Genomic DNA, 18,193 nt, shown 5'->3' with positions numbered 1-18,193 from the left:
TTTTACGGGACACAGAAATGACGGTGAATTAACGTAGAGACGTAAATAAAACAGTTTAAAGGCATAGAGTATAATAATAATAATAATAATAATAATAATAATAATAATAATAATAATAATAATAATAATAATAATAATAATAATAATAATAATAATAATAATAATAATAATAATAATAATAATAATAATAATAATAATAATAATAATAATAATAATAATAATAACAATGTAGTGACAAGAAAAGACACAACGGATACACAAAAAAAAAAAAAAAAAAAAAAAAAATTCTTTTTTTTTTTTTAAATAAAAGAGTGAATGGAAGTCAAGAATTTTAAAATTTATTTTTCAATTTCATTTCTTTTCTATCACGTTTATTCACATACATTCAATTTTTTACATTAAAATTGATTTATTTTTTTTTTTTTTACATCTGTCTAATATCTAAGTCTAGACATGATTCACTTGAAAATTTAATTTAAATATACAATATAACTAGAGATTGACTTATTTGTTTAGAAGATTTAACTACTATTAATTAAATGTATTAATTATTATTTATTATTATAGTCAACGGAGTTCCATTGGTATGTAAATTTGGCTGTAATTCACCTGGAATTAACAATGGAATACCGTTGCAAATTGGACAGTCTCAGACTCCAAACTATATCAGTTAAATATAGTCTATAAAAAAAAAACAATAATTACATTTTTAAAATACTTTGAGATCAATTTATTTATTATTTTTAAAATGGGAAGTTAGGGATTTGGCGCACTCGCCCCAACTGACACATTTTTTTCAAAAATAAACGAGTGGTAATATAAAAAAAAAAAAAAAAAAAAAAAAGAAAAAAATTAAGCACTATTTTATTGGAGCGAGAGGACAAATTGTTTTTTCGAATTGTTAATTTAATTTTAATGAAATTGAAAGCAATGAAATAAAATCAGAGATCGAGAGCCGAAAATGAATGAATTTTTTCTAGTAACTAGTCCTATTCTACCGAAGCGTTTGTCTAACTACACTATAATAAATAGTTTTTACTGGTAATTAATATTATTTATTGATTTATTGATTGTTTGTTAACAATTACGATATTGTTGGCAAGGTAGAAATCGGTAGATAAATAGACTAGATCTTTACTATTGAGATTAGTTCAAATTATTATTATCAGTCAAGGACTTGACTGTGGAAAGACCTGTATTAGATGTAGCAAAGTCATTTTTTTACCGCGAATTTATTTTTATTGAGTAAAGAGTGTCTATATTTGTCTATGTTACATTATATGTTTTATAGAACAAACTGAAACAGAACGGAACAAGTGATCGCGTGTGTGTACAGAAAAAAAAAGTTCTTGAATCAAGTATATAATTTTTGAAAACTTAATCTTCTTAATTAGAATAGAAAAATTCTTAAACTCATAAATTTTAATTGATTTAAGAATTTTTCTCTCGAATCAAGTTAATTTTTTTTTTTTTTTTTTTTAGTGAGTTAATTTGAGTCGCCGAATTACGAGCGCGGTCCAAATTTTTGTGGGGAAACAATTAAATTAAACATGAGTTTATTTATTTTTTTCTATTTTGTAAATGATTTTTTAAAATAGATAAATTCGTTCTCTTTTCTTAGATTTTTAATTACAGTTTGTTTTTTTTTTCTAGCTTTACTAATTAAAATCTTACGGATTTTTTTTTTGAGATTTTTATTGCACATTTTAGAGGTTTTGATAGTCTAAAAAATTTTATAAATTTATTTTCAAAGTATAATATATTTTTAATAATTTATTTAATGTATAAATTTAATGATTTTTTAGAGTCCAGTTAATTTTACTTTATTTAATTTTTAAAAAAAGTTTTCAGACAAAAATTGAAATTTTAGATTGTCTTTTTTGCAGAAAAAATTATTTTTAACTTCCCTAGTGTACAATTCTCATATATAATTCCGTTTAAAATTTAATTATTTATTAAAAACTCCTTTTGATTAAATTCAAAAGTCTGAGATACAGATAAAAGCTTGTAAAAGACATTAAAAATTTTAATAATCATCAATAGGTATTTATATATTGATTTATATTAATTTAAAATGTATATATTTAATTTTAGTAAATTTAATAAGGAAAAGACGATTAATTGTCAAAGCTCGAATATATTTAGCACCCTTAAATTTATCTCAACTCGTCTTTATTGTTAAATAACCCGCTACTATATTTAATTTTTTATTTTTAAATAATTATTTATTTTTGTCCTTTGTTAACCGCGTGTCGCAAGAGCATTTCCACGTGCGGTGTTGTTAACTACTGTTGATTGTACGTAAGCATCATGTGTCTCATCTTCCGACCCTTCACTTACAATATTAATATATATATATATATAGTATCATACGATAAATCATATATTTATATTTATATATTCCATATTTTTAAATATTTATTTTTATATAGACTTCAAAAAGTTATTCGCTAAACAATTCAATTTTTTTACGCTATAGTATTTTTATATACTTCAATTATTTATTTAATATATTTTTCTGTTAATATTTCGATGCCAATTTTTTTAGTATCACAGTAGTGAAAACGTAAAGCTTAATAATTATTTTTAAAATAATCTTGTGCTATTAAGACGACAAGTGCTTTATGTTTTATTAAATTAATTATTGTGGTTTGATTAAAGAAAATATTTTTCCAGTGCTTGGAGATAAAAGTACCCGGGATAAAATTTAATACAAAATTTGGACATCAAAACTTAATTTTTTTATAGACATTTTTTAAATTGTAAAAAAAAATTGTATCAAAATTATTAATACAAGTGTTTTGAGTTGAAATTTATTTTTTTCCAAAATTTATAAAATTTTTGAAAGAATAAATGTTTCAAAATTTTTTTTTAACTTCAAAAAAAGATCAAAAATTATTAGAATTTTGAAATTTATAATAACTAAGCTATATTTGACTTCAACCTAAAATTATTAAAAATAATTTTTAGAAAAAAAATTTTTTTTTTCTAGTTTTAATATTTTTGAACTCGAGAAAAAAATTTAAATCTTCGAAATTTGAGTTTTAAAAATTCTATTTTTAAATAAGCAAAATTTTATCAATCAAAAATATTAAAAAAATATTTTTTTAAAACGGAAAAAAAATCAAAAATTACTATAATTTTGAAATTTGTAATAATTTTTGGAAAATTATAATCAAAAAATTACCAAAGTTCAATTTTATTCCAGGTATTTTTAAACATTAATTATGTATGTTATTAATTTCGATAGATTAAATAAATAACTACGTGCATTATTTATAAATATTTACAAAAGTATTCGTCTTTGTAACGTGACAGGTCGTCAGAGTAAAACAAAACTTCTTATTAATTAATAAATACATTTTTATCTGTATTCAATTAGTAAAAATTGGCACTCAAAAAGATTTATGCGGAAGATATTTGTATCCCTGTCATATTTTGGTACATCGTATACATTAATATTAATAATAGCAACTAGCGATAGTACTCTTCTATCAATTAATAAATAAATAAATACATTAGGTAATTATTTAATAATGAAATCGACTAATTGAACTATGTACAAAAAAATAATAACGGCTCTAAGCCGGCAAATAAATTTATCTATAAGACTGTTTTGTTAAATCAAAGTTTTCGACTCTGTAACTGAATTGTCTGATAAGTATAAATAATCAATTAAGTTAACGGCGAAATAAACAGTAAAACGACGGAAAGATAGAAATAAGTAGAGAGAGAGAGAGAGAGAGAGAGAGAGAGAGAGAGCAAATGATAAAATAAATTAGTTAAGTTAGTAAAGTATAATAATAAGTAAAGTGAAAAGTTGTTAAAAGATGAAGAGACAAATGAGGAGACAAAAGTGTTTATAAAACGAAAAATAAATAGACAAAGGTCACATTTTGTAGACTCAATTTATCAACTGGTTATACCGGCGTCTTTGGCAGTTTCCTGCGGGTCGGTGACGAAGGCGTTTTATCCGTTTCCGAGTCTGCAAAACCACCAGTTTATTTTTTTTTTATTATTGCGTAAAGTTTACACAGAAAAAAATTTTTTTACTTTTAAATAGTTAAAAACTCGTGAAAAAAATTTCTGGTCGATTTTTTTAATCAAAGATGGCTTTATATATGACCATATCAGGCCTAATATGGTCATATATAATTTTTTTGATTAAAATTAGTGTTAAAAATTCCAACAGGTGGCGTATTGTCGCGGAATCCTCTCAATAGAAGAGAGTTAATTTTTATAAGTTAAATAATAAAATAAAAATACTTTGTCACTTTTCAGAGAAGCTTATTTGATGTTTGCTTTTAATTTAATAAATTAAAGACTAATTTTTGCTTAATTAATTGTGTCAATTGTCCAAAATTAAAAAAAAAATTGAAAAATGACAGTAATTTATTTTTTTATTTTTTTACAGAGCTCGCAAAGGTTATATACGACCAGATCTGACTATCTACAGCTAAAAAATGAAAATTGACCACATAAAAATTTTTTTTACCGTAATTTAATTGTTTTGGCGAGTAAATATATTTTTCTTCTGTGTAAATTTTAGTAAAACTTGCTGATTATATATTTGTACAATGTACAATGTACTTGTGTATTTGCTGTTTGGTGGTGGATGGTGGGTGTGCAGTTGGGAGTATCGGATGCTGGTCAGGAAGAGGTTTGAGGTTAGAGTGCCCACTTAAGGGGTTTCAACTTAATTGCATTGTTGTAGTTTAGACATAATGGTATTATATATGTTGTATGTTAGATGTTATCTCCAGTTTATAGGACTAATTATCGATTTATAACTTACCTAACTGGAGACCTAAGTTTCCAGATGTTTTAGATGATGGCGGCGGCATACCGGGCTCGTCCATCGAATCGATGCTCCTTAACAATTTTAATCAAATTATCAGTTATATTGCTCTCGGTATCTTCACGCTTGTTTGTTAAGTCTATTCATAACTTTCGTCCTGGGGTCTGTTTTCCAGTAAATTGAGCTTTTGATTAGTTTGAGCTTTCGATTATTTGGAATTTCTATTTAAATGAATAATGGAATTTATTAATGCTCACAACTTGGTTCGAGCAACTTTCGTTGGAATTACATAAATCATTGAATCATTGAATCTGTAGTTTACGGCGGGTCGTCTCTGGTGTATTTTCCTAATCTACTGAACACCTTTTATACTTTATTGACCTATATATCCTGGTCCTAACTACCACCTCACCTTTTTGCTGGGCTCCAGTGACTAGAGAAGTCCATTTTATCCCTTTGACCCTTACCCCTTAGTCCCAACGTTAGTCATCCCCAGTTCTAACTAATTCTAATAATTTTCAGCAATTTATACCTTTGGCTTTTAGGTTTGTTGTAAATTATAGTTCTCTTGTTTCTCTGCTTTACAATGTTAGGTTGCTTACCCTTTTAAAAGTACTTCAACTAATAATTAGTGTTAAGTAATCCTGTTTATTGTATTCAAAATTTTTTTTTCCAAGCCCCATTTTTTAAAACAGAAAATTTATTAAATTTATTGAATTTTAAATTCCTATTTTAACTTTTCAATTATTATTATTATTATTAAAAATAATAACTGTAATTATATTAATAAATTTTCATTAAAAAAAATGTATACGATTGGACTTTTGATTTATTTAATTAAACTGACGATAAAAAAATTAAAAGGAAGTCAAAAAAAGTGCCGAAAATTAATTAGCGGATTAAATTAAAAATAATGAGTGATAAATTTAGACTACTCGACAGATTGAAAGTTGATTAGTACAAGTTGTACTCCATAAATGGATTTGTTGCTAATTAAATTACGGTTGAAGCATAATTAAGCTTGTTAAGAAAGTTATAACTATAACGATATTAATACTTACATATCTCCTACATGCTCAACAACAAGTTCAGCAACATCACTAGAGCGTTCAATTATCTGTGCCACATCCTCGAAGTTTCGATCGATGAGAGACACTCCTGACCATTCGAGTACCTGGAATTGCACCAGAAAATAATCCATTTTTTTTTTTTTTACTTTATTTTATATTATATAAATATAAGTTCTTGTTAAATGTCAGTGTTCCTCTGACAGTGATGGCAAGTCAATTTTCATCAATCTCAAATAACCTTCGACATTTTTCCAATATTTTTTAAACTCTCGAAAATTGAATTTGTGAATTAGAACAAAAATGTTCAAAATTTTATTATTATTATTATTTTTAATTTTTTAAATCGACAACAAAAATAATAATATAGATAATAAATTAAGTAAAAATTATTATTATTATTATTTCAAATTATTAAAAATAAAAAATAATACTTCAGATTAATTTTTTTTTAATCGGATAATATAAAAAAAAAAGACTTTAAAGATAGTTCGATTTCTTATTTTGAGAAAATCCTTACAAATAGTCTCTTACGCGGTTGCTTTGACACAGTAATATCTCAAAGGATTAAGAATATACCTGATGAGACACATTTGTCCCAGTGACACTTATAAAGCTCCTAATAATTTACGAATTACTTTATATAACACTACTTTTTTCTTATTTTTTTTTTTTTTAACTTCCCGCTAAGAAAAATTGAAAAATTTTTTTTCTGATTACTTCAAACATGTAACACAATAACATAATAGAAATTTTTATTAAATAAAAAACGTAATATTTCATACCGCAAAATATCATTAATGCAAATAAGTATAATCGGATTTACTATAACTTATAACTTGTAATATAGTATATATTTAACAATATATAATATACTAAAGTAAGTATAAGCGTAATTCTATTCAACGTCCTTAAAAAACGCCTCGAAGAAGTATTGTATGACATTCGTTATTTTTTATACATGCTCTGTACATCTTCTTGAACACTTTTCTGTCTTCAAGTGCAATACAAGTCGTACTTCGGACAAGTGTATTGCAAACATACTCGCTTTTTCTTATTTCTTTTCTTTTATGATTGTATCATACTTATATTTCATTGTATGACTAGACGGTAGTTAATAAAAAAAAAAAAATCCCAGCAGTTATATCATCCGAAAAATCCAAAAAAATCTACGAATAAGACTGACGGAGAGAGATAGGATCGAATGAGGGACTTAATATTATATTGCATGACGCAACAAACATCGACATAATTAGGGGCGAGAAGGGGGGAAATAAAGGCCCGAGGGCGTTCGATAACACGACGTTCTGGGAGTTTCGTGTAATTAATTACGGGAGAGGCGAACCTTTCTCTATTAACAACAGCCGCGGGCAATGTTTCTCGACAATTACAGAAAGTAATACAGCACATTATAGGTCCTAGTCGAGTACCTACTGCTGAGAACCTAGAGCTTTTGATAAAAAAATCTAAATCTAGATTATATGGTCTAGAAATTTTGCCGGATTTTTAATAATGCTCTCTAAAAATTAAATAAAAAAATTCTTGAATTTATTTTTGGTTCAAATAAATTTTTCTTGTGGTTAAAAAAATTTTTTATAAGTTTATTATTGATCATATTATCAATGGAATATTATTTTTGTAAATTTTGTAGGTTTTGTATTTGTAAAAAATTAGATTTTAGTTTAATATTATTAAATGATTAATTAATTTATTTTTAAATTAATAAAATTCTTAAATAAAAAATTTATTCCGTTTTATTTCACACTAAAAATTTAAAAAACTTTAAAAAAGTTTAAAAAAATAAAAAAAAATTAAAAAAATTATATTTCACGACTAAAAATTAAATAACCCACCGTAGAAAGGTTTTAGAAATCTCAAGACGGAGACAAAAATACCGGGAATAGAAAATTCAAAGTAAAGAAACCCAAGTAAATGGTATTTTCTTGTTCTTACATTTACATATTCATATTTTTATTTCCTAGTAGCTTCCAGATGTTCAATGAAACTCTCATTACCGGTATGCGCCCTCGTATATATTTATTTAATAAGTTTGTCTCTTTCCCAGAGGATATTCGAGAGTACCGTTACGTTTTACTTCGACATTACGGCGAGTACATATGTACACCAATAACTCTAGAGTAAACAGACGAAGATATGTGCCTTGAGTATTGAAAAAAATTTCGAGGGACTTTTTTATTTTGAAAAGTCGAATTTTATCACAATGAATAAATGAGCCGTAGTTTTTCCTTGAGTCACGCTTACGAATGTAATAAGCAATAAACTGAAAAATCTCGATAGAAAAAGCAAATTAATTGTTTTAACTTTTTACGCCGGCTGATAAAAAAGTGTTGGACATAAAGATAAAAATAAAAATAAAATGAAACATGATGAGCGTTTTATAGATTAAGTTTACTTTTATAGAACTTTATATCATGTGCGCGTAAGGTGACGACACCATGGATGTATAAGCGTGTAAACATTTTACACACAACTCGCCAGGTCGACCTATTTCCACACCCAGTATGTACAACCAACGCTGACACATATTAGTCCATTAGGATCTTCGCACACAAGAGAGCAAGTTAAGCTTGTGAAAAAAATAATATCACGAGTGTAGAAAAATATTTTCTAAACCTCATATTCATACTCGTACTTCATGTTCAATGAGGATTTTCTTCGTATAATCCGATCGGTAGTACTCAAACATATTCACATAAATATTAGACCGGACTATTCAGCTGTAATGCAATAGGTGAATTTTTTAGCCGGATACTCGAAAAAAGCGCGCTCGACATTTTGCAGAATTATTTACCTCGTTTTATATTTTATGGGAACGTAAAATTATTTTTAGAAGTAATAGAACACTTGTAGGATCGCTGGGATTTAGTTTTGTAGTTTATAGATTTTTTTATTGGGAAAAAAAAAACGATTTATTTTGAAGTTGTTAAAAAGTTTTATGAAGTTTCTAATGGAATATTCATTTTGTTTGATAGTTTTATTTATTTTTTTTTTTAAATCAACTTCTGTATCTAGTTTTTGGAGGTTAAATAGATCGTAAATATGTCTGGGTATTCATAAGGTCAGAGGTTTAAATGAGAAAAAGTTTTTTTATTAAAAAAATTTTAGGTATTAAATAATTATTTTTTATGACGTTAGTTCGGAAGAAAGTTCGATAGATTATTATTATTGTTATTTTGGGCGAAATATTGAAGACATGGAAAAATGATAAGAAACCTTATTTGTAGAAAATTAAATTTGTAATAAAAAAGTTTTAATAATTTTTTTATATTTTAGATAGAATATTGATTTGAAAAATGAATAAAAAAAAAATTCAATATTATCATTATAATTATTATCATCTTTAATAATAAATGAGAGCAGAAGAATAAATGAGAGCATGTCAACAATATCTTGTTGTCGATAAGTTAATTAAATAACATGTAGACGCCTGGGTGTTGATAATTGGAAAAAATTCAATTTAAACTTAGAAAAACAGCTAAAATTTGTACTAAAGTTGTACAAAAGTTTTGAAGCTCAAAGTTTAAATATCGAACTGATTGAAAGGTATTTATTTGCTTTTGAAACATAAAAATTAGGTGTGCCTCTTAAATACAAGCATCTCCCTGAATATGTTTGTAAGTAGTATAAACAGAATATTGTCATACCTTGTCACCTGTCTGAAGGCCTGCCTTGTCTGCTGGTCCCCCAGGTACCGTCCACACTATTGAGGCATACAAACGCCCGTCATTGGCATTTTTACCTCCGATAACACGCATACCGAACCCTCGAGCTGGAACATTAATTAAGAACAAAAACATTAAGCATTTGCATCTAATACATACTGTTTTTATCACGCGAGTTTTATTACTCCATCGAATTTTTTACTTGGGTATTAAAACCACTTTCATGTTTTTCATGCTTCTGTTAATCCTATAGGAGATAAAATGTCAAGAGTACTTTTTAATTTCGCGAAAACTTTCCACATATATTTTTTTTTTATTTTATTATCTGTGTTATATTCGAAGTATTAATAACATCCGGATATTTTTAACGCTAACCTGGATTTTTCGCGAGTGTTAAATTATTTTTATACCAAATATATATCAAAGTATGTTTGTATGTATCATATATTTAAATATATACTCTAGAAATGAAAAACAGTCCCGTTATTTGCCTACTGATGTTTTATTTTATTTATTTATTCATGCACAACAAACAAATAGGATTTTTTTGCTGAAGATGAAAATGACGCATATGTTTGTATTCAGATACTCTTTAAAAATATTTTAGTATAAATGCTGACTTTAATTTATTAAAAATTCTTCTGTAAATTATTTCGTATGTAGCTATTAAATTTCATTATTATTATTAAATTATAAATTTTATTTTGAATACTTTCAGGTAAATATTTAATAGAGCTATTTTATACTAAATTCCAGATATACTAAAGTCCACTGAAGTTTGTGAATTTTGTTTTAAAAATTAAGTAACTATTTTAGGAATTCAAATTTATTTCAATGTACTAATAAATAAATTTTTCAATATTTTATTTCTTTTTATTGTCTGTTAATAAATTTATTTTTATCATTTGGTAGTTTAATTAATATTAATTGATACTCAATAAATTATTTATTAAGTATCATTTATTGACAGTTAAATAATATTTTTTATTAATTAATAAATATTTATTAACAAATCGTATTAAATATAGTTATAAAATAATAATTTAAAAATTAATTGCTTAAATTAAATTTTAAAAGAGAGAATTTTACTTGTAAAATTAAAAAAAAAATATTGATATAATTTTTTCTTCATACTAAAATTTATTTGTAATTTCAAACTAAAAAAAAAAAAAATTAATTAATTAAAAAAATTTATTAAAACGTATTTCGTAATTTTTAAACGAATAAAAACAATTTTTATTTAATATAATTTACTCCGCAGAATTTTTTTATGAATAATATAAATAAAATCCTTGGCGGGATTAAATCATCCATTACTTAAATTTTTTACAGTGTATCTAAAAAAAATATTTATTAAAAATTAACAATTTTATTTTAAATAAATTGATCAATATTTACTAAAATTTTCTCAGTTTATTATTTTTTTTTTTTTTTATTATTTTTAGAAAAATTTCAAAAAGATCCATAAATATTATAATATCAAAAATGAATATTTAAGGATCGAGATATAATACGTCATATACAGGGTGTCTCTGAAGTGGCGGGAGTAATTGTTGGGGTCGATAGAGAAAAAAATACTGAATCGAAAGTTCCTGAGCCAAAAATTTTTTTGGGCCATAGAATTTAAGTTATGAATTAAAAACGATAGCCAATCAGAAGCGCGCTATTCGAGAAATGAAAATGAGCGGGGAAGTAGAGGAGACGCGAGAGTGAGATGCTGCAATAGCAGCTTACTCGCTCACACAAAGCCGAGCATGAGAGGGGATTGTGACGCTATGAGCCGAGTACGTAAGTGTGAATGAGTGGATGTATGAGGTCGCAAGCGGACGGCTTAATGTATGAGTGTGTGTCCGTGTATCGCAGCATTATTGGAGGCGTTGTAACGCTGAATTAAAGCTAACCGGGTACTCTAAGACAGAGGAAAAAATTTTAATTTTTATTTTTATTCGAAAAAATTTAATAAAAAAATAAAAAGGCCCAAGATTTAACCAGACCCACAGAAACGGAGAGTAAATTTTTAATTCTCATTTATTTTGCTGGGGATTATTTTCAAATACAAAAAAAAAAAAGGCTAAGATTCAACTGGAATCCAAAAAGAGATGGATGAAAAAAATTTTATTTTTTATTTTTAATCAGCAAAATTATTTTTCTTTAAAAAAGAGCCCAATCTCGACTGGAGCAAGTAAAAATGATTGAAAAATTTTATTATTAATTTTCAATCAACAAAATTATTATAAAAAAATAAATGGGCCCAAGTCTCAACCGGACCCAAACAAACGGATAAAAATTTTTATTACTTACTTAATTTGCTGGAAATTATCTTTAAAAACGAAAAAATGCCCAAGACTCGATCGGATCCAAAAAATAACAGTACAAAAATTTTTTTCCTTATTTTCAATCAGCAAAATTGTTTCTTTTAAAAAAAGGCCCAATCTCGACTGGAGCAAAAAAAAATGATTAAAAAATTTTATTATTAATTTTCAATCAACAAAATTATTTAAAAAAAAAAATAGTCCGCAGACTCAACCGGACCCAAACAAACAGATAGATAGTTTTAATTACTTATTTATTTTGATGGGAATTATTTTAAAAAACGAAGAAAATCGCCCAAGACTCGACCGGACCCAAAAAAAAAAAAAAAATAAATTGAAAAATTTTGTTTTCATTTTCAATCAGCCAAATTAATTTCTTTTCGAAACAAGGCCCAATCTCAAACAGACTAAGAGAAACTAATTAAAAATTTTATTTTTATTATTAATCAAATATTATTTAAAAAAGAAAATAAGCCACAGACTTAACCGGACTTAAACAAACGGATAGAAAATTTTTATTACTTACTTAATTTGCTGGAAATTATCTTTAAAAACGAAAAAATGCCCAAGACTCCATCAGACCGAAAGGGAGATGAATAAAAAAATTTTACTATTCATTTTTAATCATCATAATTAACTTTTTTATAATAAAAGGCTCAATTTCGACCGGACCCAGAAAAAATGATCCAAAAATTTTATTTTTTATTGTTGATCATCAAAACTAATTAAAAAAACAAATGAGGCCCTAGACTCAACTGGACCCGAACAAACGGATAAATAATTTTTATTACTTATTTATTTTGCAGGAAATTATTTTTGAAAACGATAAAAATGCCTAGACTCGACCAGACCCGAAATAAAATAAATTGAAAATCTTTGTTTTTCTATTTTTAATCAGCAAAATTATTTTCCTTTGAAAAAGGGCCTGATCTCGACTGGAGCAAGAAAAAATAATTGAAAAGTTTTATAATGAATTTTTAATCAACAAAATTTTTTAAAAAAAAAAAATAGGCCCCAGACTTAACTGGACCCAAACAAACGGAAAGAAAACTTTTATTCCTGTTTTTTTGTTGGGAATTATTTTTCGAAACAAAAAAATTGCCCAAGACTCGACCGGACCCGAAAAAGATAAATCGAAAAATTTTATTTCTAAATATTAATTAACTAAATTATTAAGAAAAAAAAAAAAAAATAGACCCAAGACGCAGCAGGACCCAAATAAACGGATAGAAATTTTTATTACTTGATCACCAAGATTAATTTTCCTTGAAAAGAAAGGCCCAATCTCAAACAGACTTCGAATAACTGATTGAAAAATTTTATTATCAATTATTAATTAACAACATTATTCTTAAAAAAAAATTAATAGGCCCCAGACTCAATCGGACCCAAACAAACGGATCGAAAACTTTTATTTCCCATTCATTTTGCTAGGAATTATTTTTAAAAACGAAAAAATGCCCAAGACTCGACCAGAGCCAAGAATAGAAGAATGCAAAAAAATTTATTTTCTCTTTTCAATAACAAACAAAAATTTATTGAACAAAAATCAGCCTAATCTTGACAAGACGATAAAAAACTGATTGAAAAAATTTATTATCAATTATTAATTGACAAAATTATTTCAAAAAAGAAAATAGGCCCCAGACTCAACCGGACCAAAACGAACAGATAGAAAATTTTTATTACTTATTTCTTATGCTCGGAATAATTTTTGAAAACAGAAGGAATTGCCCAAGACTCAACCGGACCTAACCAAACGGATGGAAAACTTTCATTTCTCATTTATTTTGCTGGGAATTATTCTGTAAAATAATTTTTCAATTAATCGTCAGGTAAAATGTCAAAAATAAATTAAAACAAACATTGAACTCAAGTCCCAATAATTTTGATATTTTAATTAAAATTATTTTTTAATTAATTGACAGGTAAAATGTCAAATAAGGAATTGAAAAAAAAATCGCTCTCGAGTCCTGATAATTTTGATATTTTTATTAAAATTATTTATCAGTTAATTAACAGGTAAAATGTCAACTAATAAATTAAAAAAAAAAATTGAACTCAAGTCCGAATAATTTTGATATTTTAATTGAAATTATTTATCAGTTAATTGACAGGTAAAATGTAAAAAAATATACTAAAAAAATCGCTCTCGAGTCCTGATAATTTTGATATTATTATTAAAATTATTAATCACTTAATCAACAAGCGAAATGTCAAATGATAAATTAAAAAAAAATTGAACTCAAGTCCGAATAATTTTGATATTTTTAATAGAATTATCTATCAGTGAATTAACAGGTAGAATGTCAAATTATAAATTAAGAAAAAAATTGAACTCAAGTCCGAATAATTTTGATATTTTTATTAGAATTATCTATCAGTGAATTAACAGGTAGAGTGTCAAATTATAAATTAAGAAAAAAATTGAACTCAAGTCCGAACAATTTTGATATTTTTATAAAAATTATTTTTTAATTAATTGACAGGTAAATAAATAATAAATTAAAAAAAAAAAATTGAACTCAGGTCCTGATAATTTTGATATTTTAAATAAAGTTGTTTATCAATCAATTGACTGTTAAAATCCTGAATAATAAATTAAAAATAAATCGCACTCATGTTCTCATAATTTTGATCTTATAATTGAAATAAATTTCTAATGAATTGACGGGTAAAATCCCAAGTATCAAATTAAGTAGTAATCGCACCCAAGCCCTGATAATTTTGATATTTTAATTTAAATTATTTATCACTTAATTGATAGGTAAAATGTCAAATGATAAATTAACAAAACATTGAATTCAAGTCCTTATAATTTTGATATTTCAATTTAAATATTCTTTTTATTCACTGACAGGTAAAATGTCGAAGAAAATATGAAAAAGAAATGGCATTCACGTTTTAGTAATTTTGATATTTTAGTTTCCCTTTTTCTTAGCAAAGAAATCATTTCAAAAAAATCTACAGGTGTTTTCGGCAGTTCAAGGATAACTTTACTTTAATGTTATTAGTTTGCATTCACATCATTACACTTTACTCCTTTTATTAAGCAATTAAGATTCCAGTTGAATCTTAGCCTTTTTTTTTTATTTGAAAATAATCCCCAGCAAAATAAATGAGAATTAAAAATTTACTCTCCGTTTCTGTGGGTCTGGTTAAATCTTGGGCCTTTTTATTTTTTTATTAAATTTTTTCGAATAAAAATAAAAATTAAAATTTTTCCTCTGTCTTAGAGTACCCGGTTAGCTTTAATTCAGCGTTACAACGCCTCCAATAATGCTGCAATACACGGACACACACTCATACATTAAGCCGTCCGCTTGCGACCTCATACATCCACTCATTCACACTTACGTACTCGGCTCATAGCGTCACAATCCCCTCTCATGCTCGGCTTTGTGTGAGCGAGTAAGCTGCTATTGCAGCATCTCACTCTCGCGTCTCCTCTACTTCCCCGCTCATTTTCATTTCTCGAATAGCGCGCTTCTGATTGGCTATCGTTTTTAATTCATAACTCAAATTCTATGGCCCAAAAAAATTTTTGGCTCAGGAACTTTCGATTCAGTATTTTTTTCTCTATCGACCCCAACAATTACTCCCGCCACTTCAGAGACACCCTGTAGATATATTAAATTGGAGAGTTAACATAGAGAGTGGTTATGTCAGTAAAGACAAGTCTAGAAGCTGATGCACAATAGTTAAGATAACAGGCGCACAAAACCACTCAAGGGGTGAACCACAAACCTGTCGCTACCATATTCTCTCCATATAGATTGTCTCTGATCGTAACTACCACAATTTACTCCTTCTTATCGCAATTCCTTTTCTTGTATTGCGAATTTAAACGACGGTTCATTAAAAATAATACACTTGAATTAGGCGAGTTCAAAGTATGCGAAAAAATAATAGTTACGATAATGACAGTAACAATAATGATAAAAGCGAGGGTGAAAAAAAAAAAAAAAGCGATTTTCTTCGCTTAATTGGCTCTATCGATTGTGAATTCTTTTACCCAATATGCTCTCGGGCACGTACAATATCGCGAATAAATTTAGGACACAGTACCCATTGGTACACTAGTTCTAACAATCCTGGAGTTACAAGGTACAACTTTCAGCTGAAACGCTCCGGGTCGTACGAGTACGTGTGTGATTCGAGTCTAACTGTGGAGCGGGATTATAACAGATTTAACCACAGCTGTCGATAAAAACGTGTCACGCTGAATTTATTTTTATTTCGTTATTTATTTTTTAATATAAAACGAATTAGAAGTTACTCTGCTGTGTGACAGTCGATAATGTATTCATTTCGATTTGTATGGAAAATTCTACACCCCAACTGCGGAAAAAAATATTTTTGAAACTGTTTTTCATTGGTGCAAACTTTTAAAGAACGAGCAAAAATAGAGTGGGATTGAAATTGGAATTTCTGAGCTTAATATTGGAGATACAAAAAAATTATAAGAGAAGTTTTGTACGAAATTTTATTTTCTGTAAAAAAAATCTTTGTACATTTTGACGTACCTCTTATATTTTACCCAGAATAATAATAAGAAATTGAAAAAAAATTTTTATTCAAGTTAAAAATGAAAAACTATTTTATAAAATTTTTAAATTAAAATTCTGGGTCAAATTTTGAAGATACAAAAAAATTATTGGATACTTTTCTGATAAGATTTTCTACAAGAAAAGTTTTTATCGATTTTGACATATCTCAAACCTATCAGCCGTAAATTAAATTTAAAATACTCCACCAACAAAATTGTAGTTTGTTTACAAACAATTGATTATTCAAATTTGGTCACGAATATTTATAAAGTATTTTAAACAGAAAGCCGAAAGTTATTTTAAACAATAATATTGATGTACAAGGGTTCTACAATCACACTTGTACTTTATATCCATGACTAGGATTAAAAATCTAGTGAATTAATGTCATCAGCAAATGTCGATTTAGCTAGCAAATTATTTACGTCAACTTCAATGTATTCTCGAGCAAGTGCAATTGATGTAAAAGATTTATTCGAGATTATTGAATTATTCAATAAGGCTAAACTTGCTTTTAACATTCTAATTTAAATTTTATATCTTTTAAAAATTATTCATCGTAGTATAAGTGAAATAACACGATCTAAAAAAAAAGTAATTTTGTTTGTTTCGCCATTTTTAAATTTATAAAATATTTTTCATTGTTTTTATAGTCTAATATCCTCTCTCTAATCTCCTAAAGTAAGCGTAAAAGTTTACATACTTTTTATATCTATCCTTGGGACTTAACTATTTCGTAAACTTTAACATCCTTCTGCTCCACTTTATTATACTTCTATACATGTATCAAAATTGTTTTTATCCTTAACAAAATTTTTTTACTTAAAAAACTTCAACTCTAGTTAAAATAAAAATTTTAGATTAATTTTATATTAATTATAAATTTTTTAATTTATGATTATTATTAAAATTAAATAATAATAATAATAATAATAATAATAATAATAATAATAATAATAATAATAATCAACTTAATTTAAAGAAAGGTCAAACTAATTTAAGTTTAAATCGAAATAATCTCTCTAATTAAAAAAATTCATTCAATAATTCTCTTGTCTCTATGAAAATATTTTCATTTAAAGTCCGCCATTCGTTAATTCCCTTGAGTCCTAGGTTCGCAGTAATTGCTAAGAAGTTAAATTTACTTTTAAAAGTATTGAACTAATTAGTTAAATCACCCCGAACCGAGATGACGAATGTTGATTGAAAGAATTAAAAGTAAAGTGCTTACCGGCATTTCGATCAATTCCAGCTTAGGCTGAGTTCTCGGTAGCTAAACATTGACGCAGGTATTATCTTAACATTAAAGTTTAATTTGATTTCGATAAGCTGGAATTGATTTCAATACCTCACTCTCTTCCGTATATTAACTAATAAAATTATTACTTTAGCGATACTATCAAATATTATCTGTCACGTAATTTCCTACTTTACCAATAAATCCAACCATTATTGCCTACATCATCAAATTTTTAAATTAAAATTTTATTTTATCAAAAAATAAAGCTAACGAATTTTTTTTTTCACACAACAGAGAATATTTTTTTGAGCTCCTTGCCGCTAAGCATTTAAAGAAAGCCAAAGGACCCTAAGGACTAATTAAAAAAAGTCTTTCACTTCCATTTCCTCCCGGACTTTCTATTCAACAAAATGGCGTACCTGTTGCGGGATTAGCATCATTAAATGTCTTTACCTCGACATTTGACTGCTGGCTGGGGAATTTTTTATTAACCGCGGTCTTGAACTTGGCTTTTTAATTCCACCAGACTGCTCTATAAATTTT

At 26.4% G+C, this 18,193-nt stretch overlaps 1 protein-coding gene across 3 annotated transcripts in view; it reads right to left on the bottom strand.

The window, feature by feature from the left end:
* Fife (regulating synaptic membrane exocytosis protein fife) overlaps positions 1 to 18,193 on the bottom strand; it is a 96,249-nt gene that overhangs the window by 15,722 nt on the left and 62,334 nt on the right. For all 3 annotated transcript variants that reach the window (XM_074256213.1, XM_074256215.1, XM_074256214.1), the window contains 4 exons: positions 9,531 to 9,655; positions 5,860 to 5,972; positions 4,796 to 4,872; positions 3,927 to 3,985 (listed from right to left, as the gene is read on the bottom strand). In XM_074256213.1, coding sequence (XP_074112314.1) covers positions 3,927 to 3,985; positions 4,796 to 4,872; positions 5,860 to 5,972; positions 9,531 to 9,655 — 374 coding nt within the window. The remainder of the gene's footprint in view (positions 1 to 3,926; positions 3,986 to 4,795; positions 4,873 to 5,859; positions 5,973 to 9,530; positions 9,656 to 18,193) is intronic.

Source organism: Cotesia typhae, unplaced genomic scaffold (assembly GCF_013202065.1).
Source record: "Cotesia typhae breed Kobodo isofemale line unplaced genomic scaffold, CoteBio_Ctyphae scaffold_152, whole genome shotgun sequence".
Classification (NCBI taxonomy): domain Eukaryota; kingdom Metazoa; phylum Arthropoda; class Insecta; order Hymenoptera; family Braconidae; genus Cotesia; species Cotesia typhae.
Note: the sequence above shows the minus strand (reverse complement) of the source record. Positions and strands in the feature narration are given on the sequence as shown.